The sequence below is a fragment of the Mastomys coucha genome, unplaced genomic scaffold (assembly GCF_008632895.1).
Source record: "Mastomys coucha isolate ucsf_1 unplaced genomic scaffold, UCSF_Mcou_1 pScaffold8, whole genome shotgun sequence".
Classification (NCBI taxonomy): Eukaryota; Metazoa; Chordata; class Mammalia; order Rodentia; family Muridae; genus Mastomys; species Mastomys coucha.
Genome location: NW_022196914.1, coordinates 27,141,800 through 27,166,081, shown reverse-complemented (window position 1 = coordinate 27,166,081; position 24,282 = coordinate 27,141,800). Strand labels below are relative to the sequence as shown.

The window sequence follows — 24,282 nt, the reverse complement described above, 5'->3', positions numbered from 1 at the left end:
TTTTTTCTGATTTGCTGCCAACCCGCAGAGTCTTTTGAAGGTAGAGGTAAATATTATCTCAGCTGCTAAGCTCCTCCCCTGATCTGGCAAATTTTGTTGCCCCCAGCCCCATGTTCAGGCAGAGCTGGCCCTCCTGTGGATTTCTCACTTCTAGCTAAAACATCTGGGATGGGTTAATGGCTGCAAGGTGGGGTGTCTGCCTCCCTCCAGCCCTGGAGGAGGAGGAGGCGCTTATTGCCCTGGTGCTCTTCAGCTTCATCCCCTCTTTCTTGTGTTCTGGGATGTCTGCAGAGAGGCTCTCCTTAAATTTCCAGGAGAGAAGTTATCAGTGCTGTGCTGGTCTGTTGCTTCTATTACGTTACATCTAATTTTATTCAGTGTGTGTGTGTGTGTGTGTGCCTGTGTGTTTGTACATGCATATGTGCATGTCACGGCCAGAGCATGGAGGAACTTGTCAAAGTTGGTTTTCACTTCTATCACATGGATCCTGGGAATCAAACTTGGGTCATTAAACTTTTTTGCTTTTTGCATTGCTCCCTCTTCCCAAAATATTTAAAATTAGGTGTTGACAGTCTCTCAAAATCAGTTACCACTTGACCACAGCAACTTTGCTTCAAAGTATCAAGCCGCACATGTATCCACACAATTTGATTGTCCACAGAAGCATTACTCATAATAGCAATTTGTTGGCACAATCCAAGTGTTCAGTACCTGAGGCTGATATCTACAGAACGGCATGTCATGTGGCAATAGGACAAAATGATGTGCTGATTGATGCTATCCCATGAGTGGATCTTGAAAGCATGTTACATAAAAGAGGTTAGATTTGAAAGATCACATGTGTCTTAGTTAGGGTTTCCATTGCTGTGAAGAGACCCTACAACCAAGGCAAAGCTTATAAAGGAAAACATTTAGTTTGGGGCTGGCTTACAGTTCAGTTTAGTCCATTATCATCATGGTGGGAAGCATGGCGGTGTGCAGGCAGACATGGTGCTGGAAGAGCTGAGAGTTCTGTGTCTTGATCCGCAAGCAGCAGAAGGAGGCTGGGTGCCACACTGTGTATAAGAGACCTCAAAGCCTTCCCTACAGTGACATACTTCCCCTAATAAGGTCACACCTACTCCAAGGTCACACTTCCTAATAGTGCTACTCCCTATGGGCCAAGCTTTTATACAGGAGTCTATAAGGGCCATACCTATTCAAACCACCACAACATGCTATTTGTCTTAGTTCACTACTTTATTGCTGTAAAGAAACACCATGACCAAGGCAACTTACAAAAGAAAGCATTTCATTGGGGGCTTGCTTATAGTTTCTTTTCTTTTCTTTTCTTTTTTTTTTTAAGATTTATTTATTATTATACATGAGTATACTGTAGCTGACTGGTAGCTGACGCACCAGAAGAGGGCGTCAGATCTTATTAGGGATGGTTGTGAGCCACCATGTGGTTGCTGGGATTTGAACTCAGGACCTTCGGAAGAGCAGTCAGTGCTCTTACCTACTGAGCCATCTCTCCAGCCCTTGCTTATAGTTTCAGAGGATAAGTTCATGATCACCATGGCTGGGAGCTTGGTTGGCAGGCAGGTATCATCCTGGAGCAGTAGCTGAGAGCTTACATCTAATCCACAAGTAGGAGGCAGAGAAGGGAGGAGAGGGAGAGAGAGACTGACTGGACCTGGTGTGGGCTTTAGAAACTTCTAAGCTCACCTTCAGTGACACACCTACAATAAGGCCACACCTTCTAATCCTTCCCAAACAGTTCCAAACTGGGGACCAAGCATTCAAATACATATATATGACCGTGGGGGCCATTCTCATTCAAACCAGCACACTATCTGAAACAGTCCAATCTGTAGTCAGAAAGGAGTGACTACCCACTTCCTAGGCTTTCTTCCTACAGAGAGAAATGGCTAAAGACAGATTGTGGTCAGGGTTGTATAACTGAATAAACTAAACCAATGTACCATATGCTTTCAGGGGAAGAATCAGACCCAATGGGACCTATGAGTATTTGTTACAATCTCTGTCAGAAAAGCATCCAGGGGCCGGGCAGTGGTGGCACATACTTTTAATCCCAGCACTTGGGTGGCAGAGGCAGGCAGATTTATGAGTTTGAGGCCAGCCTGATCTACAGAGTGAGTTCCAGGACAGAGAAACCTTGTCTTGAAAAAACAAAACAAGGGCTGGTGAGATGGCTCAGAGGGGAAGAGCACCGACCGCTCTTCGGAAGATCAGGAGTTCAAATCCCAGCAACCACATGGTGGCTCACAACCACCCGTAATGAGATCTGATGCCCTCTTCTGGTGTGTCTGAAGACAGCTACAGTGTACTTACTTATAATAAATAAATCTTTAAAAAAAAAAAAAGAAAAAAAACAAAACAAAACAAGCAAAAGAAAGAAAGGAAGGAAGAAAGAAAGAAAGGAAGAAAGAAAGAAAGAGAGAAAGAGAGAAAGAGAGAAAGGAAGGAAGAAAAGCGTCCAGGGAGAAAGCCCAGGCTTTTCCTCCATCACCTCCCCTCCCTCCATGCTTCTCTGTGGTGGGGCAATAAGGACATTAGAGAAGTCTCCTAGGGCCACTGAAGGTTCTCGAGGGGGCAGAGCCTGTATAGAGCCTGCTTCTCGGCAGGTCCCAGGTTCATGGGCTCCAAGACATAAGGAGTTGTTCTCAAATCCTTGGTGCCAGCAAATCAGAGGCTGGTACCCGATTCCATCACTGTTGATCTGTTCAAGAATAAAGGAGAAGAACTCCAGGCCAGTAATCTCAGCACTTGGTGAGAGCTCAAGGCTAACCTGCTCTACAGGGTGAGTTCCAGGGTAGAAATGGCTACATGGTGAAACTCTGCTTTAAAAAAAAAGAAAAGAAGCTGGGAGGTGGTGGCGCACGCCTTTAATCCCAGCACTTGGGAGGCAGAGGCAGGCAGATTTCTGAGTTCGAGGCCAGGCTGGTCTACAGAGTGAGTTCCAGGACAGCCAGGGCTACACAGAGAAACCCTGTCTCGAAAAACCTCAAAAAAAAAAAAAAAAAAAAAAAAAAAAAAAAAAAAAAAAAAAAGAAAAGAAAAAGAAAGAAAAGAAAAGAAAGAAAAGAAAAGGCTGGTGAGATGGCTTAGCAGGTGAAAACAGTTGTTGCCAAGACAACAGGATTGCTAGGATAGTGGAAGGAGAGTGACAACTCCTACAAGTTGTCCTTTGACATCCACTTAGAAGTTGTGGCATGGCCCCTCCTACTCCTACATTCAAATATAATAAATAAAAATATAATAAACATACACACATACACACAGGAGGTGGTGGGGGCTGGGTGGGGTGGGGCTGGCTCAGCATTTAAGTTCTACTCTTGCAGAGAACCTGAGCCTGGTTTCTAGCACCCACATTGGGCATCTCACAACCACCTATAACTCCAGCTGCAGGGGATCAAAGCCCTCTGTCCTCTCTGGCCATTCACACATACAACTCCCTACACCACTGCATAATTAAAAACAAAATAATCCTTAAAGATGTGTTTGTACATTGAAGTATTTAGGGCTACGAACGGATATTTATAAACTCTTACATGGTAACTCTTACATGGTTTTTAAGAGGAATTGACACATCATACAGAGAGAAACATTGGTAAAGAAAAGTGGCAAAATAATATTTGCTGAGAGTGGGTGAAATGTCTGTGAGAATTTGTACTGCAGGCAGCAATGTTCTTGTTAAGCTGGGAATTATTTCAAATGTAGACGATCAACTACTGAGTGGGATAGTCTTGTTGCTGGGGTGGACAGAACTGTGCTCAGCACTGTGAACACACACACACACACACACACACACACATACACACACACACACACACACACGTTACTGCAAACACATGGGGAATTCCACTGTTACAGTGTCCCGAGTCTAGTCAGATACAAAGGTCTGCAGTCTCATTCTAGTTATGTGAGTCTTAAGCCAGTGGAGTCCCAGGGTGATTGTGGAAATCACATCCATGTTGAGGAGGTGGCACTGAGGAAAGTCAGAGGAAACCCCTCAGGGACCCTGAGGAAATAGAGATGCTCCTTTTCTCTTTCTGGACTTGAATGTTGGCTGTAACTTATGAAGATCTGCACTTTCCATGTGCACTTTTTGTCTGTTCTTATTGTTAACCTTCCTTTGAGAAGGCTTAGACAGTCCAACCCCCATCTTAGCATGGAACACTTAGATCTACTCCCTCTTGAAAAGATTGAGGTATTCATATACATTCAATAGAGGTTGCATTTACCTTGTTATTTCGTTGCCGAGCAACCCAGTTTAAGCTGCACAACCCATTGAAGCCAACCATTTAGAACCAGTGGGGGAGGGGCATGCTAAATCAAGACTCTAAGAATGATGGACATGGAGGATTCCCACCCTCTGCTCTGCTTGTACTCTCAGAGGTGAGGGGTGGGTTGGGCATATTGAACAACACAGACTATGCAAAAGGCTTGACCTCTCCTGGCATGGGCTAGCTGCAGCCGGCTACTCTGAAGTGAGCCTGCGGGCTGCATCTATCACTATGGCAACTGCTTCCCTAGCACTGGGGCTAAAATGAGGCTCTGTGGGTGTCCAACGGAGTCTCCTCTGACACAATGAACAAACGGATGAGTCACTGCAGAGAAGGGCACTGTCATTCCTGCTGAAACGAGACAGACTGGAGGCTGGTGAAACCCTCAGAGTAGAGGAGGGGACCAGAAGATTGGGTGGGCAAAATACCAACCATAAGACCTCAGAACTAAGCACTAAAATTAGGTAAAAAAAGATTCCCAAACAAGAACAAGCAGAGGCTATTCTGTGGAAAGGGAGTCCACCACAGCCAGTTGTGCTCGGCAGTGACTAAACACAAGCAGAAGAGTGAAAGATCTTTATAATGGAGAAGAAAAAGGAAGGCTGGGGTGGGTAAGGAGAGGACCTGGTTAAAGAGTAATGGTGTGAATGAGGTCAGGGCATCCCCTGTGACTGGGACTGGGATGGGAGCAGATTTGTCCTTCTCTAGCTGGTCCTCAAGTAGAAGCAGCAGCAGGAAACAGGCTCCCTGGTGTGGCTGCTGCAGGTTGTGGGACAAAGTTCTATTACAAATGGTTTGGTCACCATCTGCTCATTCTATGAGCACTTTCTCAGGGACTACCCAGAGGCTAGAGAGCTCTGGAGAGGGGTGCTCACAAACCAATTAACAAAGAAGTAGGGTAATGTGGCAGAGTACAGGAGAGCCTGAGGGCTGGCCTACATGTAGGCAGACTCACATTAGGAAAGCGCTGGAAGAGGTGAAGTTAAACCTTTTAGGGAGGAGGAAGGCTCTTCTGATATTAAAGGCGAGGTTGCTAATCCTCTAATAGGACAGCGTGGATATTAACTAAATGTAGCCAGTTAGGCAGGACTCACAGGGTCTTGGTGATCATGGCACTGCCTCAAGATCTTTCCTTTTCTGCCCCCATGTTACTGCCAATGGGATGACTCAGCAAGAGAACATTGGAATGAGAAGTCCATATATATCTCAGGCATTTGAATCCTTGGTCCCCAGTTGGTGGCCAGTGGGGAGGATTAGTAAGTATAGTTTTGCTAGAGAAAGTATGCCATTGAGGGAAGTTTCTGAGATTTAAAGGATTGCTGCCTTTTTGAGTTAGTGCTCTCTATTCCTTGTTTGTGGATTGGAATGAGAGCTCTCAGCTGCCACTCTAGTGTCATGGCTGCCTGCTTGCTGCCTTGCCTAGTGTCATGATTGCCCACTTGCTGCCTTGCTCCCGACCATGATAGCAATGTATTCCTATCTCTCTGGAACCCAAGTAAATACTTTCTTCTATAATTTTACTTGACCATAATGTCTTATCATAGCAATAGAAACCCTAACTAATACAGATAATTAAGAGATTTTCGAGTTTCTGAACTATGAGTTAAAGAATTTTAAGTAGCATGTGCTGGGATCAAGAACTGAGGAAGGCATCAGAGATCTGGCTACATCATCAGGATATGCGTGATAACGAACCAGGTGGTGGGTAACTGAAGAGATCCCAGTTGATACCCAACACCGTGTGCAGGGATTCATGTAACTCCAGTCTGGGTGAGCCTTTGCCTCTCCGGGAATAGGAGAAGGAAGTTAATGGGGGTGGTTTTTACTGTTATGTGTTACTTCTTATAGTTTACATACAACACCCTCAAAGAACCTCCACAAAGGGCTGGCGAGATGGCTCAGCGGGTAAGAGCACTGACTGCTCTTCCGAAGGATCCCAGCAACCACATGGTGGCTCACAACCACCCATAATGAGATCTGACACCCTCTTCTGGTGCGTCTGAAGACAGCTACAGTGAATTACCCTGGAGTGAGTGGGGCTGGCAGAGGTCCTGAGTTCAATTTCCAGCAGCCACACACATGATGGCTCACGGTCAACTTACAAGTCATGAATAAAGCATAGGTACATCTTTCCTATGAAAGAATTCATGTTTACTCTTGCCAAGGGCTTGGAGACCTAGTGGTCCAAAGCTCATCTTTTCTTTTTCTTTGTTTCTTTGTTTCTTCCTTCTTTCCTTTCTCTCTTTCTCTTTCTCTTTTTTTTTTTTTTTTTTTTTTGAGACAAAGTCTCACTGTGTAGTCCTGCATGGACTACACCATATAGACCAGGCCAGCCTCAAACTTGGACATCTACTTGCCTCTGCCCCCCCAAGGTGTGTGCTACCATGCTTGGGCCCAAGCTTGTATCTACCAAATTCATTGCCTGAAATGATTTGATCACTGATGGCCAAGTTTGAACAGCAGTACCTTCCAGGAGTGACTCGTAGATTTAATCTTTCAGGACTATGTCTAGCCTTCCCTCTTTCCGTATTTGTATTTCCTCTACTACTGGGGAGCCATCTTTACTCTTAGTATCTTTAGTTGTTGACTGTAATACACTGTCTAACCATACCAGGCTTCCATATTTTACCTGTATACTTTTTTTCCCTCATCCTGCTTTTGGATCTTATTTCAAGGAAGAGAAATGGTAAAGAAGATAGAAAGGGAGGGAAGATAGGAATAAAGGAAGGTGAGAAGGAGAGAAAAGTAAGAGAAGTTGAAGTGAGAAGGAAAGAGTTTAATTTTAAGACAGCACCATGAGTTGCCCTGAGCAATTTGCTAATGTCAAGGTTGTGGTAAGGTTTAGTTAACAATACCTATGCTCCCGCAGGAGGGTTCTGTGCAACTGTTTCAAGGTCACAGGTTTGATACACACTTAAGCTCATAGTGAAAACAATAAAGGATTGAGGGTTTGATGGCAGTGAGCGGCTGCTATGGTAAACCAATGAGGTTTAAAATATGGAGTCCTAGAGTCCGATAGAGCTGTGGCTTAATGCTGCCTCCTCTTTCCCTTTGTGTTAGTCACCTACTGTGAATCTGAAGGCTCACCTGTGAACGGGTGTATTTACATTACAGGATTGCTATTGATATTCATTGGACATAATAGGAACTTTGGTTAATTACTGTTATTATTAGTTTGCTATTGTCATCGTTCATGCTCAAAAAATTATACTGTATCCTCCCACCCGTCCTCTCTGAGTCATCTTCTCATCCCATAACAAGATACTCAACACAAGCTGCTTACACAGAAAAAGAGGCTCTAGGCTTGCCAAGGCTACATGGTGAGACCATGCCCCAGAGCGAGGGATGGGGAGAGGATAAGAGGTTTACCAAGCTTGGTTTTATAGGTTCAGACCATAGTGTCCTGCATAATAACTTCACGTGGTTTGAGGATCTCATGGTGACTGGTGTGTGGGGAGTGATGATATGTGGGTGTGGATGAAGTCCTGAGCGAATGTGCATTACCACCGACGAGGACACAACCATGTCAAGGACCCCAGTGCTTCAGACCCATGGGAACTGACAAAGTTTTCCTTGTCAGTGAGGCTCAGAGGCCTAGCAAGGCCTTCCTTTGGTCCAAGTATGTTCACAGACAATTGACCAGTATGTGCAAAAACTAGTAACTGCAGCTGCTTCTTCCTCCAGATGACTGCAATGTGGGACCATTCTGTCCTGTCAGGACCAGCTCACTCCTCCTCCTGTGCTTTGCACAGTAAGCATGATGAGGCGAGGTTCTGGGTTGTGGCGTCATGAGGCTAGTCCATGAGAGTAAGCAGGGCCCACAGATCCCAGCTTTTCTGTATGACATCTGTCCTTCCTTCATTCCTGTTGCTGCAAGCTTTGCAGGATAAGGCAGAGGCTGAAGGTGAGGTGCATACGGGAGTTTGTGGAATCTGGAGCTGAGAGTCTGTGGGGCCAAACTTAGTCTTTTGTACGGTGAGAACTCTCAAAGAAAAACCTACAGGGACTGTCTTCTGTTGGGAATTTTTTTTTTTTTTGTCTCTTCTATTATGTTAGTTAGAGGGAAAAGGGGCTATAGACCTCTTCTGACTACTTCCTGATGATTAGGGGCATTGAGTTTCTTGGGACCAGTCCAATCTTCGTCAACAGGCTATCTCCAACTTCTCATTACACAACAGCAACCAGGAGCAGCAGGAACCAACAGCCTTCTCCTCCTCCTTGTTCAAAGCACCTCCCAACCCTCTGGGGGCTCTGGCATTTATTCCCTCTCCAGAGTCCCCAAAATTAAACTCTTTGCAGCTGGGAAAGATCACTCCCCTCCAAGAGCACAAGACAGTCATAGTTAACAGGTGTGCCCAAATTGAAGCAGCCCCATGTCCCACATCTGGGGTTGAAACAAAAACAGTCACATAACTAGTTTTGTTTTTTTGTTTTTAAATCCAAAGCGCTCACGACATTCTTCAATGGCACACTCCAATGGCTTAGGCACTGGATGTTAGGCCTCACTTCCCAATGTTTCCAGCACTTTCCACAAGTGACACCTCTGGGTCAAACTTTTAATTACAACAGACCCAACAAACAGAACAAGCTGCTTCCAGACTCCATCGTTCTCTTATAATAACAGTAGAGAAGTATCCTCAGAGCACAGTAAGCAGCACAGTTCCACACAATCATGGCAGTACCATGGACATGGTTGTGCCCATGTTGTGACAGGTCCTCCTTCAGCACAGTTGTTAGGCTCAGGGATGGGCAGTTTGCTGGAGAAATTGCCCAGAAATTTCCCTGGGAGTTTTAAATTTGTTAACAGAGAGCTTCATCCATATCCTCTGTATCCAGCCATGTGGAAGAAGTTGGCTGGACAAGATGAACCCAATGTGCATAGAAAGGCCAAGCTGAAGATGGGGCAGTGAGACTCTGGTTCTAGTAGCCCTGTGACCCAGCACAGTCTTATCTTGAAGTTCACATTAAGAGTATTGTCCTACTTTTAGAGTATTTTTAGCTTAAAAGTAGTTAAGTTTCCATTAGAGGCATCTGGGAGGTCAAACTGATTTATACAACTTGAAGGGTTGTTGTAAAGACTGTCTGGCACATAATAGGAACTACACAGACATTGTCTAATTAGTTACATCTCATCCAAAGTCTAAACCAGAAAAGGTAATTCACTGCACACTGTATTGCTATGTGGAAGGGAGACCTGGTGAAAAGTGAGTTCCCAAGAGAAAACACAGAAAATCAAAAGAAGAAAGCCCGCCATTCCACCACCTTACATTACCCATAGCCAACAGGTTTACATACTCACTCTGAATACTATAATGATACTTCCTTCTGCAAATCTTTTTCTCTCTCCCAGAATCCTTCCTCCCATGCTATCTGACAGACTGGTTCTGTGTTCCTGGTCTTGGCTAGCCCAGAGTAGGCTGCTTTAGGCCCTACAGAGTGAATTCTTACTGGAATCATCTCCACTACAGAGATACAGAAGACGGACAAATCAGTGACTTTATCTAAGGGCTGTTGTCTTTTTTGAAGGACTCCTTTTCAAACTCAGATGAGGATTGAAAGTAGGGTATTTCCTACTCACACAGATGGACCAAGTTCCGTTTTCTTGAATCTATTTTCCCTTATGTGCACGTCTAAGCATCCGGGTTGGAAAAACTTTTCTTCTAATCTGTACTATCTTATTTAAAGAAAGCTCTAAGGATTATGTGAGGAAGGTGGCCTACTGATGCGAGCAGGGCTGAATCTTTCATCATCCTTTCATCAGCCATTTAGTTCTGGCCAGGTAAGCTTCCCTAATTGTGTCGACATCTGAACCAATTTCCCTTAGAGGTAGATTCAATGTCAGCAGCCTTCAGCCGTGAAGACGTGGTCTTTCCAATCAATTGCATAAGCCTCCCCGGGAGAGAGATTCTGAGAACCTGGGTGCCGGTCTTTTTCCATCTTAGGGATGCTTTTGTAATTCTTTTTAAGACATGCCTCAGAACCACTTTGGAGCGGAACCAAAATGCTTGTTCCGGGGCCGATTCTGAATGCCCCGGGAGTGGCGGTCGGGTACCCCGCGCTGGGGCCTTTGTCCCGCACACCCGTCTGGGCGCGCGCCCGGCTCGCCGAGCTCGCTCCCGCGGCTCCGCGTTCCTTTGTCCCAGAACGCGCCGCACCTCCGCGAGGTGCCGCCTTGGCTTTCAGTGGCCCCACTAGGCCGGCCATTCTCCGCACCGCTCCGCTCTCCGCCCCCCGCCCCGCCCCGCCCCTCCGCCCGGCGCGAGCAGGAGCGCGCGCCGGATGTGACGCCCAGCGCTCCAGCGCCCCGCCTTTTCCGCCGTGCGCCCCGCCCAGGCCCGTCTCTCGGCCGCGCGCCCCTCCCCCTCCCCGGCGCTCGCTCACTGTCAGCCGCTGTCCCTCTTTCCCCCCTCGCTCGCGTCTGCCTTCCTCTCACACCTGAGCGCACGCACCTGCCGGGCCCGCGTCCTCTTCCTCCTCCCCTCCTCCCCTCCCGCCTTTCCCTTCGGGCACCGAGGCTCTGCCGGGTCGCGGGCGCCTCGCGGCTGCGTCACCGCCGCCCCCCAGACAAGATGGACACCGCCGAGGAAGGTGAGGCGGCAGCGCCCCGCGCCCTTGCAGCGGCGCCCGCTCTCCAGTCGGGCCGAGGCGCTCGCCGGGCCGGCGGGCGCGCGGGTCGTGCCGGTCCTCCAGCGGGCTGGGATCGGAAGGTGACCCTCTGCGCGCCCCCCGCCGGTTCCCGCGGGCGACGACCCAGCCTCGGCTGGGACGCTGGGTGCCAGGAATCGGTGTCCGAGACGTGGGATGTCCGGGATATGGTGCTGTCGCGACGTGGGGTGCTTGAGACATGGGGGTGTCGGGAAGTGGGGCGCTGGAGATCATAGTGGGGCTGCCGGGACTTGATGGTGAGGAAGATCGGGGCCCCGGCCTCCGCCATCCCGCGGTCCGCGGAGGAGGGGGCCGCAGTGCGAAGTCCGGGGGCGTTTTCCACTCCCCTCCCCCACTCATTTTCCCCCCCCGTATTTGGGTCTGTTTGCTGTTGTCTTGTAGGCCCTACCTCTGCCACAAAACTTCTTTGTTGACTTTGAAACTTCGCGGAAAATACACCGCGAGGCCGAGTGGACTAAACTGACCCCTGTTGTAAAACCTTGCCCTCTGCTTGCTTTACCCTAAGTGCATTGACCAAACCCGAGAGATGACGGTTCCTAGAGACTATTGGAGGGAGAGACGCAAATATTTAGGTTTCTTGTAAATCCTTGTCACCAGAAAGCAAGGGTTTGTTTGTCTGTATTTTGGATGTGGTTGTTTTGAATTAGCAGAGAACACTAGAGAAAAACAACCACATGAGTATAGAAAAGCAGCCGCTTTCCTGACGTTGGCAGGGGGTGTTTTAAAGCAGTTTCAGAGTCACTAATGTGTTGGTGAATCTGTAGAGGAAGTTGATCATGTACTTACTAGTGCAGATACTTACATACTGTTTGGATATATTTTTGTTCGAATGAGCGTCTTTTTAACTTCAGGGTCTATTTTGCCGACTTTACATGCAATTGAACCATCAAGCACTGTATTGAAGTCATTAGAGTAATAAAAAGTTTGGTAATGTGTTGAGTTGATTTTTAAAAAGTATAGTTTACAAAACATGCACAGGAGGATTCACTTTGAAGTTCCCGACAGCCCTGGGGGTGGATGTGTATTACCTTTGGTGGCTGTGGAAATTTAGGCTTATTTAATAGCTTGGTTAAGGTTCACACAGGTGGCAAGAGACAGTTGACCCTATTTTCTTTGCTTGTCGCCGCCACTTCATTATGCTACAGCATGGTTTTATTCAGTGAGTGAAGCTATTTGCCATTGCAGAACTTCGGGAAAGAATCAGATGAAGCTGTTGAGGATTAACAGTCACACAGGTTGATCTGTGTGTGTACATCTCTGTAGGTTTCACATCCGTGTTTATTCAGTGCTTGTCTTTGGCTTGTTTGTTTGTTTTTGAGACGGGTTCTCCTTATTCCTCTGTTTCAGCCTCTTGCACTACCATGCCTAGCTGTTTTGATTCAAGTTTGTTTGTATTTTGCTCCTATGTATTGGATCGTTGTTAGATGCCATGTGTGTGCTGGGACACAAACCCTGGACCTCTGCAGGACCAAGTGCTCTTACCTGCACAGAATCTCCTTGATTCAAGTTTTAATGACTAAATCTAGGAAGCATCTATATTACTTGCTCTTCACTGGCATATTATATGAAAACCTGATTCTCTCCACCTGGGCAGTTAGTACTTGACGGACTTAGGAAATGACCACAGTTATCAGTAACTCAGGAATTGAGAAACTGAGTGTCTGTGATGCCATGAAGGAAATAGTACTTTTTTATATTGGGAGAAGATGTGATTTTTTTAAAATCGATTTGGATATTGTACTCAAAGTAACTAATCACTTACTGAGGACTCTCAGTGTGCTTTTCCTTTACTAAACACTGTATTACCTACCTTTCATGTCATGAAGGCAGCATCCTGCCTTTACACAGGTGAAGGAACTAAAGGCTAATTTCATGAGCAGCTTGCCCAGGTACACTGAGGTAGTAAGTGGCAGGAGAAAGAGTCGCTCCTGTCAGACCCAGTGCTTAGTTATATATAAGTGAACTGGAGAGGTGGCTCATGAGGCTCATCAAGTGTCCCAGAGTGTGATAACTTGTTTTTGTCATTTCCTTTGGAGGGTGTATTATTAATATAAGTTGACAAGACCTTTGCCGTATTCTTCTTCCACCATATGGGTTCACCAGGCACCTTTCTTTACCTGAGGAGTCAACTCTCCAGGCATATGAAAGTGAATATTAATAGTTTTCATGGCCATTTTTGTAAAGTTTTGAATCGGAAGGGTTTTTTTTTTTTATTTTTAAATTTTCCCAATTTAAAATTGACTTGAAATAACTGCAAGGGATAGTTTCATGACAAACATTATAAAATGAAGGTGGCACAAAGCTTGTAAACAATTGTTCTACTTGCTCGGGTTCTGCAGCATATTTTAAAAAGTACCATAGAGTGTTTTGACTGAATGCATGTATATGTATGCACCATGTTGCCTGCTGGTGTCGTGGTGGCTGAAAAGGGCATTGGATCCCAAGGAATTGGAGTTATGAATGGCTGTAAGCTTCGCTGTGGGTGCTGGGAACTGAACCCAGGTCCTCTGCCAGAACAGCTAGCACTGTTCTGCCCTAGCTCCTGTAGATTATTTCCTAAATTAAAGAACTGCAATTTGTTTCTTCTGATTGCAAACTGTTTGTTGGTTTTGTGTTTGGAAAGTATGACTTAACAGAAAGCAAATTAAATTTGTTTTACTACTTTTAAAGAGAGTGTGTATGTATGTATGTATGTATGTATGTGTGCCCATTTCATGGTGCAGTTATGGAGTTTAGAGGACAACTTATGGTAGTTGGTTCTCTATTCAGTCTCTACTTCAGTCATGTGGATCCTGTGTACCAAAGTCAGGTTGTTAGAGTTATTAACAAGCACCTTTACCTGATGAGCCAAATCCATTAAATATCTGTTAATAAGAGTGCATATTATAGGGCCAGAGAGATGACTCAATAGTTAAGGTCTCTGGCTGCTCTTTCAGAGAACCTGAGATCTAATCCCAGCACCCATTTTGCAACTCCAGGGACTCCATTGCTCTCTTCTGGCCTCCAAAGGTACCAAGTATGCATATGGTGCACAAATACACATGCAGGCAAATACCTATATACATTAAAATATATTTTTAAATGCATTAATTTTTATTTTTCCATATTCTTCCAGAAGACCTCATTTTACTTCCCAGCGTCCATGTCAGGTGGCTCACTGCTGCCTTTAATACCAGCTGTAAAGGATATAACTCATTCTCTTGATCTCTGAGGGCACCCCTCACCACCCCCTGCTTGCCAACATACATCGTAGGCATACAGATGCACATATATAATATATATGAAGAAAAAATAAAATACATCTTTAAAAAATCTGTTAGCACTATTTCCTACTTAGGAAAACATTTGTTTTAAAAAATAAATATTCTATGTAAAATGATTATTAGTAAATACCTACTACAGAAATAGCATATTACATTCTTCTGTTAGACCATTGTGTACAATACTGTAATGCTAAGGATGTTTGTATTTTCAGTAAAGAGTTTATTTTTATAATTTCTGCCTCTTCATGGTAAATAATTACCAAATTTTAAAGATTGCTAAAGTGCTAAGTGTATTGAATTATATTTTTGTCAAATCGGCAAGTTTGTAACTTATTCTTGTATTTGGTAGATAACTCATTATTTGTGTATAGTTAAGTACAGGTGTGTTATGTAAACTGCTGGCATCCAATCTTTAAGTTTCAAAGCTAGAGGAGACAGACCTTAGGACATCCACCCTCTTCATTTTATGGGTCAGGAGTCTAATCTTGCAATGCACTAAGATTTTTCAATTTCAGAAAGAAAAAAAAATCAATGCTGTGCTCCAAGATACAAGGAAAAGTGCTGCAGTGTTGGAATAGATGTTGCAATCAAGAACTCATGGCTGGCCAGGCAGTGGTGACGCATGCCTTTAATCCCAGCACTTGGGAGGCAGACAGGTGGATTTCTGAGTTTGAGGCCAGCTTGGTCTACAGAGTGAGTTCCAGGACAGCCAGGGCTACACAGAGAAACCGTGTCTCAAAAAACAAACAAACAAGCAAACAAGAACTCATGTCTTGTCTGAAGCTCTCCTAAAAATATTAAGCATTTTGCTATAGTAGAACACTTAATATTTCAACCCAATGATAGATAACATAAAGCAGACTCTTGTTTTCCATTTTGCTAAATAGTTACTTACAGTAATGAACATAATACCAAATTGTTATCAGTATTTTTGTAGGGTACTAAAGTTCTTTTTTGTGTTTTATGGTGGAAAATATTAATTTTTGTTTATTTTAATTTATTTTTTTGAGACAGGGTTTCTCTCTATAGTCCTAGTTGTCCTGGAACTCATTATGTAGGCCAGGCTGACCTTGAACTCATAGAGAGCTGCCTGCCTCTGTGTCTCAAATGCTGGCTGCCATCAATGGTATGCACCACCATACCTGGCCTTGGTAAATACTCAGTTTTAAAAATATGAAGGTGAAATGTATTACAACTGATCACATTGTTTACCATTATGGCAAAAGCATGGAGCAGTTTAAATTTAGGTATAAAAGTAGCTTTTATTTACCAGATGTAGTTGTCATCTCAGAGGCTTACTGCTGAATAAACTCACCCTTTCTTGTTTTTCCTGAACTCTGGCTGGCTGGTTCAACTCAGCTGTTCTGGCCCAAACTCCTCTCCAAGCTGACTGATTCAGTTGGCTTCTCACTGTGTTGCTGTGCTTGACCTCTAACTCTGGTAATCTGTCCTAATCTGGCTTCTTATTATCTGTCTCACCTGCAGCCTGTCTCTGTAAATACTGTTCTGGTTTCTCTGCCTCTGACCTCTCTTTGCACTGTTATCTTACGTTACCTCTTTCTATGGTATTCTTGTGAGAATTGCGTGTATCCTATCTTTGACTTAGTCTGTTAGTACTTTCTCTGATTCATCACTTTGTCTGCTCCTCAATTATACTACACTTGTAAAAATGGCTGCTTGCTTATACAAACTAACTTTACCTTTGATGTTAGAGATTAAAGATACGTATTAAGAGCATGTCTGTATTCCAGCTGGATCACACAGACCTAGCTCTTTGGATATTATTCCTTTGCTGGGGCAGGATTAAAATTCTACTTTAGCAGCAATGTGTTAAAAGGATGGACAGATGTCAGAGTCAGATAGCTAGGTAGCTTCTTTTTTAGAATACTTTAGAAATAGGTCTTTTACTATTGTTTCTAGTTATAACCTGATTCATTCTAACCACAAACTTGTGACTCAACATGCTTGCATTCATGACCAAGTGTACCTGCATTTATCTGGCATGATATTGAACATGTCTTTCAATTCAAATAGTTTGTGTGTTTGAATTGGGAAACAAAGTAGAAAATTCTTTTTCATTGAGCTTAAAATCTAGTTAGTTTGGTAGGTGAAGAAGAAAAAACAAAACAAACATTAAATAAAGTATGTGGCATATGTAAATAGAAGGTTGTTATGTGCTGTGCAAAACAGCAGGTATGAGGACGAGCTTACAGTTTTGACAGCAGAAGACCTAACAGAGAGGACATAGAAGGAGTTATCCTTGCAAGTGTTTTTGTGGGTAGAGCAGGAATAGTCTGCAATAGTCTCTAAGCATGCTTGGAGTGTCAAGAAGCCACTAGGAAGGCATGTCTCTGGGGAGTGAATGAATGAACTGCAGGAAAACAGGTATATCATGAAGACATTTGGGGATGGTTGTCTATTGGAAGTTCAGAGGGGGCACCAGTGTGGGGCCTTCCATAGCCCTATTAGGAGGTAGGAGCAGAGGTGACATAACATTTTTTTGCAACTCTTACTGGCTATTTTCCTTATGTAGCTTTTTTTGCTACTAGCTGTTAATCCCATATTTCTGGGAGCTAGAATAGGACTATCTCATTTTGATCCAAGAGGCAGGGTGATAGTGGTAAAGGTAAGAGAAGAAAACAAATCCGTGACTGTCCTTGTCTGTTCTTGAGCTGGCCAGACATCTGAAACATGCCTGCTACATGGGTGAACTGGAGTACTTGGGATTCAAATGCTACGATGAATTCTGTGCTACCCAGAGACTGTTTTTGAGTTACTTCCATCCAGTTTCTTTCAGATTAGATTCATTGTTTCTGTAAGGACATGAAGATTACATATTTTTAGTGTAATGAAGAATGAGATCTTAACAAGTATTAAGAAGTCAGTGATCAAGGGAAGCGTCTGGTGAATACCCATTGTATTTTAGTGGGCTATCGAAGTTTAAATTAAGATAGTGGGAATGGAATGTACATAAAGCAGATCAGTGCTAATCATAGCAACTAAATAACAGATAGCCTAGGGAGGAGAGTTAAAAGGAAATGGTCTCTAGAGTATTTTCAGTCAGCAATTGGGAAGAGTTGTGATTTGACCATTGTTTTAGTTTTCAAGGACTGCTGTGACAGAATGCCATGGTCTGGGTGTTAACTGTTCACAGCCCTGGAGGACAGAAGCTTTGGATCCAGGTGTTGTCAGGTGTCCTCCTCCTGAGGGATTCGTTCTCCTTGGCTTGGGGATGGTTATCTTTTCCCTCTGGTCTTCCATCTGTATGGATCTGTGTCTCAATCTCTTCTTACAAGAACAGTCATACTGCTTAGGTCCCACACTAACAGCTACACTGTAACTTAATCATCTCTTTAAATGTGGTCACATCCCAGAGGTTTTTCTGGTGGGAGGGATGGGGTAGCATGCTCAGTTATTGCAGCTCAGAAGCCAATGAAGCATTCCCTCAACTCTTATTTACTATTGTTTAATCACAGCATCATAGCCTTTATTGTTTTTCTCCCCTTTCTTTACTTCTTCTTGATGGTTTATTCTAAAGATGGAAATAGGTTAATAAAGTACAATTTGCACCCAATGAAACTTACCTTCTTGGTATGCAGTTCTGCTGGAACCTTTTTTTTAGATGGGGGATTTGGAGACGCCACATCTTTAGAAATTTTTTCTCTATTTACAGAATATTGAACACCTACTGAGTACTTAGGACCTTTGCTAACTAAATGTTTCATTTCTTCCTTCCAAATTGTATAGTGCTTAGAAGCATTGTATTAAATGTAACATTTTGAAGGCAGTCATTCTTTGTCTGTTTTAGGAATGACCCTTATGGCTAATGTGTTGGATGAGAGGGTGCTGTCTGGGAGGTTTTGGAACCTTTAGGAGGTGGGACCTCACTGGAGGGAAGTGGGTTAGGGGGCTGTGGGCCTGGAGGATTGTCAAGAGAGCTCATCCTTTGGGTCTGAGCTCTCTGCCTTCTCATTTTCTGAGATGTGACAAGCCTTATTGCAGACTGTCACAGAAGAGCCCTAGTGGCTGTGCTTCACTTCCACTTTGGGCTGTATCTCTTTAAACAATGAGTCAAAATTAGTCTTCCTACATTGCTTCTGTCAGATGTTCTGTTACTTTGACAAGAAAAGTAATAGAGAGTGGAGTGCCACTCCCCAAATTCTTTGCCCACCAGGCCAGAACTTTCATCACTCTGGGGAACAAGGGGTCCCTGAAGCAGCCCAGTCCATGGCAATTGATACAGAGGAGTATTCCAAGTTTACTCTCAGGAGCCCTTTATACTCTTTATGGTGTTTGTTTGCTTGTTTTTATCAATTTTGAAACTGTGTCTTTAATTGTCCTTGAACCTCCAGTGTGTTCTAGGTTAACGTCCTACCTACAGCCCTTTGTCAGTGTCTAAATGTGCTGAAACCACATCTGTCTTTCTTTGAACTCTTAAAATTGAGGAACCACAATACTTAAGTTGTTGTGGGTTGTATAAATAGATAATTTGCCCTATTAGAAAGGAAGATTGGTCTTCTCAAACTGTTTGATTTATGTTTATTCTGTGTATGCACACACAAGCTTGAGTGTGGAGATCAGAGCAGTGTGGGAAAGTTGGTTCCTTCAGCCATGTGTATTTCTGGCATCAAACTCAGGAGTCACGCTTGGCATCAAGTGCTCTTTACCTGCTGAGGTGTCTTTTTTTTGTTGTTGTTCTTAAAGATTTACTTATTTTATGTATATGAGTACACACTGTAGCTGTACAGATAGTTGTGAGCCTTTATCTGGTTGTTGGGAATTGTCTTTAGGACCTCTGTTTCCTCTGTTTAACCTTGCTTGCTTGCTCAGTCCCTGCTCGCTCTGACCCAAAGATTTATTTATTATTATAAATACACTGTAGCTGTCTTCAGATGCACCAGAAGAGGGTGTCAGATTTCATTACAGGTGGTTGTGAGCCACCATGTGGTTGCTGGGATTTGAACTCAGGACCTTCGGAAGAGCAGTCGATGCTCTTACCCTCTGAACCATCTCACCAGCCTGAGGTGTCTTGATAGCATTGATAAACAACCTTTAAAAGTTAAGAGTATTTAAAAGTAATGATGGAGCTGGAGAGAAGGCTCAGCAGTTCTTACTGCTCTGACAGGGCACTTAGGTTCAATTTTTAATACTCACACAGAGGCTCAGAACTTCCTGTAACACTAGTTGCAGGGAATCCAGTGCCCTCTTCTCACCTTCTTAAGCACCAGGTGTGTAGGTGGTGTACATATATACACATAACATAAATAAAATTTAAAAGGAATAATGTCAGAACATGGTAACAGAATAACTTTATGATACATATGTTTTCCCAAGGTGAAAATCTTGACTGTGAAGTCTAGTAGTATTTTAAGTCTTTAAAGATGTCTTATATATGTATTATTTGAAGACAAATATTCACTTGGCTTTGTGTTTACTCTGTTCACCTGTTTTGGTTAAGTGAAAGCTTTGGATTTAAAAGGGAGGAGTATAGTTTTGTGTGTTTGTTACTATGTCAAAACTTAAGTGATAATGTATCAGGAAAGGTCAATTTTTAAATTAATTAAAAGATTTAAGTCCGATGTTAAAATGTTTGTCCTAGGGCTGGGGACATAGCTCAGAGGTTAAGAACACTTGTTGCTCTAGTAGAGGACCCAGTTTGTTTCCCAGCAGTCACATGTTGATGCCAACCATCAATAATTCCAGTGCCAGGGAACCTGACTCCCTCTTCTAATCTGCAAGGGTACTAGGCATGCATGTGTTACACAGACATATATGCAGGAAAATAGCTGTAAACATAAAATTGGTAAAACTGAAACTGAATTGGTAAACTGAAAAGAGATTCTTTTTAAAAAGAATCTCTTTGTCTGATGATACAGGATGTCTCCATATGTTGTAAAATGTACATGGGCAGTTGGTTTTTGACAAAAGTGCAAAAGCAATTCCATAGAGAAAGTATGTGTATTTTTACACACACACACACACACACACACACACACACACACACACACACACACACATTTTAATAAATGATGCTGGGATAACTGAATATTCAGGACAGAAAAATGAACTTGGAGCCATGGTCCTTTCAGTAAATCAAGGTTAATTCAGAAAGAATGTTAGACTCAATTGAAAAGCCCAAAACAACTAGGAGTTTTTTTGTGGTCGTGGGCTAGGTTGAAATATCTGGAAGCTTGATTTCTCAAAGAAGGATGTTGGATGGCTTTGATAGGGTTTACAAAGGTACTTAGTAATGTCCTCATTTGATAAATAAATGTGTCGTGTGTATGAATGGGCATTATTCACCAGTACTTAGAAACAAGGCACACCTGGGATGGACTTTATGAACACTATGCTAAGTGAAGAAGCAAGTTGCAAAAGACCACATTTTCTGTGATCCACTTTGTATGGAATGTCAAGTAGACAAATAGACATTTGTAGACAAATCTCTGCAGAGAGTCAGTTAGTAGTTGCTCGAAGTGGAAGGCCTGATAGAACTGCTTTCAGTTACAAGGTTGCTTGATGTCGTAAAAGTAGTGATGATGGTGTATTGTAAATAACTCATGTTGACTTACATACCTTGTAATTTAATTTCATGGTGTATAAAGTACTTTAAAAAGAAAGTTAAATTGTATTTGTGACATTCTAAAGAGAGTAGCTAAACTGATCTGGTAAAATGACTGACCAAACCAAGTCTTAGCCTGTGTAAGGTCTGAAGTAGGTCAGGTCTTCATTAGTAGGGCTGTGAGAACTTGGTTGAGAGGAGTAGGAAAGCACCTCCTTCCTCTCCAGTGCCTGCCTTCCTGCACCCTTTACTGACAAAGCTGAACTGAAGAAAAGAAAGGGCTGTTGGCAGAGCGTAAGCCTTGAGGGGTGACTTGAGGCTAAGCCTTCTCCCCAAGCTACTGGCAAAATTCTGCTTAACCTCTGCAGTAGGTTGGGGCCCTATACCTGCAAATTAATTGTTTCTGCTGGTTGTTTGAACCAGAACTATACAATTCTTTCTTTCTTTTTTTTTAAGATTTATTTATTATTATACATAAGTACACTATAGCTGACTTCAGAGGCACCAGAAGAGGGCGTCAGATCTCATTACAGGTGGTTGTGAGCTACCATGTGGTTGCTGGGATTTGAACTCAGGACCTTTGGAAGAACAATCAGTGCTCTTACCGGCTGAGCCATCTCTCCAGCCCACAGTATTTCTTTCTTTCCTTCGTTTTGCTTTCCAAAGTGTTCCTTATAGACAGACTCTTAACTCAGATTTAGTCTTTCAGGAGGCCAGAAAATGTAGTTTTCAGGCTACCAAGAATAGCAGGAAAGGTTGTTGTTTGCATTGATATAATCTAGAAAGATAAGAAAATAAACTTGGGGATACATAGGGAATAGGAGTTTTAATGTTTATTATTGTATATGAAGTGTGTGGATGTGGAGTCAGAAAAGGTCAGTAGAGTCATTTCTTTCCCCCTCTCGCTTTATGTGGCTTTTTTTATGGGGATCAAACTCAGCTGGTCAAGCTTGTGCTTTAAATACAAATGCCCTTACCAGCGAAGCTGCTTGTGGAGCCTGGGGGTTGGGGTTTTCACACAATATATGATGCCTGCTTCCTAAATCCACATTAAAAAAAAAGATATTTTCACAGACAAAGAATTTGGGGATTAGAGAAAGGATGTCATAGGACTTGAGTTGGCCTTGAAGTTTCTGTGGGAATAGGGGATAGTTGTGAACTCATTCAACATCCCAAATGCTAGGATTTTTCTGCCTACTATACCTAGCAAAAACGAATGTTTAAAAATAGAATTTGAGCAGCTAAAATATTTTATTATTATAATTGTAAAGTAGCAACAAAACACTAGCTACTTTTTTTTTTAAAGATTTATTTATTAATTATATGTAAGTTCATTGTAGCTGTCTTCAGACATTATGCGATCTGATGCCAGAAGAGGGCATCAGATCTCATTATGGATGGTTGTGAGCCACCATGTGGTTGCTGGGATTTGAACTCAGGACCTTTGGAAGAGCAGTTGGTGCTCTTACCCACTGAGCCATCTCTCCAGCCTAACACTAGCTACTTTAAGAAATAAAATAGCTACCTTTTTTCTTTTGTTGAAAATAGGTTTTAAAATATCATATATTCTGATTACAGTTTCCCCTTCCACAACTCCTCCCAGTTCCTCCCCACCTGCCCTCCCATCCTGATCTACACCCTTTCTGTTTCTCCTTAGAAAAACAAACAGGCATCCAAGGAATAATAATAAAGTAAGATTAAAAAAAAAAACAAACAAACTGGAATGGGACAAAACAAAGAAAAAGATGTCCCTCACACACACACACACACACACACACACACACACACACACAAAACATACATGCAGAAAGACATATTTGCACACACAAAAATCCCATAAAAACATGCAGAGACCTGTAAGGTTAATAAAAAAAGTTCCAACACAACATTTCAGAGACAAAGAACCTCCACAGATACTGCTGAGTTCATTTTGTATTGGCACTGCTGGCTGGCCATGGGGTCCACCCTTATGTGTGATTTGCTTCCCCAGTTAGACCTCCTTGGGTTGGAGCTAGTCTCTGGGTAAGGGGTGGGGGTGTATGTCCACTTGTTTCAACTCTAGACTCCATCTGGTTCAGACCCAGTAGGCCTGTGCTTGCTGCCACAGTCTCTTGAGTCTATATATGCACCCATCGCGCTTGGTTTCGAAGGTCTTGTTTCCTGGGTGTCCTCCATCCCTGCTAGCTCTCAGCTGTTTTCTAACCAGTTATAACAGCTCCAGTTTTTGCGTTTTCTTTCATAGGCTGTTGTTTTTTATTTAGAAGTAGGATATGTTTATTTTTTATTCCTGCTTTATTAGTTAGTTTGCATTTTTCTATGTATACAGTCTTAAAGGAACTATATTCCATATAGTGAAAACTATACAATTAATGCAGATCTTTTCACATACATAGGCTAACTACAGATATCCAGAGTAATATTTTCAATCATATATTTTTAATATTTGCCTATTATGATTGAAGCTACTAGTTGTAAACACTTTACTGGCAGATAATAAAAGTTTATTTCCTCCAAATGAAACAAGACCAGCATTGTTTGGATTATGTTGCTGTGTATATTCTGGATAGGATATGATAAGAATGGCAGTGTACCTTTGTGGTCTCCTGCTCCAAATCCATGAGGAATGAGTCAGTTTTCAGTAGAGGGCATCAAACAGTAACCTCCATCAATACTTTTTAAGTTAAGGTCATCAACATCAAGAAAAGTAAGAAACTCCCAGAATCAAAAGAAACCCAAGGAGACATGACCACTAAGTTTGTATGGAATATGCAAGAAAGGAGCCTTAGGTAAAGACTAAGGGATTCTGAATTAACAATGGACTTGAGTGATAGTGTATCAGTATTGGGTTATTAAATTTAAAAAAGTATAACAAATCCTAATAAGACATTAATAAGAGATACTGTGTGCTGAATTTTGTCCAATCTCTTCTCATAGCTTCTGTAAGTCTGACTGTTCTATAAAAATAAAGTCTATTAGTAATGACAGTAAATTCTGAAATCATCACATTTATCATTGACAGAACTGGGAGACGTACAAATCATTTTACATAAATAATTTTTAAAGGAAAATAAATAGGACTGGAGAGATGGCTCAGTAGGTAAATATTTGCCATGTATGAGGACCTGAGTCCAGATCTCCAACACCTGAGCAAAGCCAGCACAATAAATCGTATGTCTAATCCCATTGCTTCTGTGGAAGGCAGGACGTGAGACAGGAGAGAATCCCTAGAAGAATTTGTGGACCAGCTAGCCTGGCATATGCAATGTCTCCCTCTCTCTAGGTAATTGGTCTTCTGGCCACTGTGCTTGCACACACATACATCATGTGTACACATATACTTGTTACATACACTCTTATTAAGACTCCAAGAAAAAAGTAGATTAAATAATTCAGACATAATTTGTAGAGAATCACAACTTGGTACAGTATTTGGAAATGTTTAGCTTGGCTAGTAAATCTTTGTGATTAGCTGTTGTACTACCTAGTTTTTTTTTTTTTTTTT

General features: G+C 42.8%; 1 protein-coding gene across 2 annotated transcripts in view; it reads left to right on the top strand.

Moving 5' to 3' along the window:
* The first annotated feature begins 10,614 nt into the window (after positions 1-10,614).
* The window catches only part of Marchf6 (membrane associated ring-CH-type finger 6), a 74,018-nt gene continuing 60,350 nt past the window's right edge, over positions 10,615-24,282 (top strand). For both annotated transcript variants that reach the window (XM_031360566.1, XM_031360565.1), the window contains exon 1: positions 10,615-10,877. In XM_031360566.1, coding sequence (XP_031216426.1) covers positions 10,859-10,877 — 19 coding nt within the window. In that variant the 5' untranslated portion in view covers positions 10,615-10,858. The remainder of the gene's footprint in view (positions 10,878-24,282) is intronic.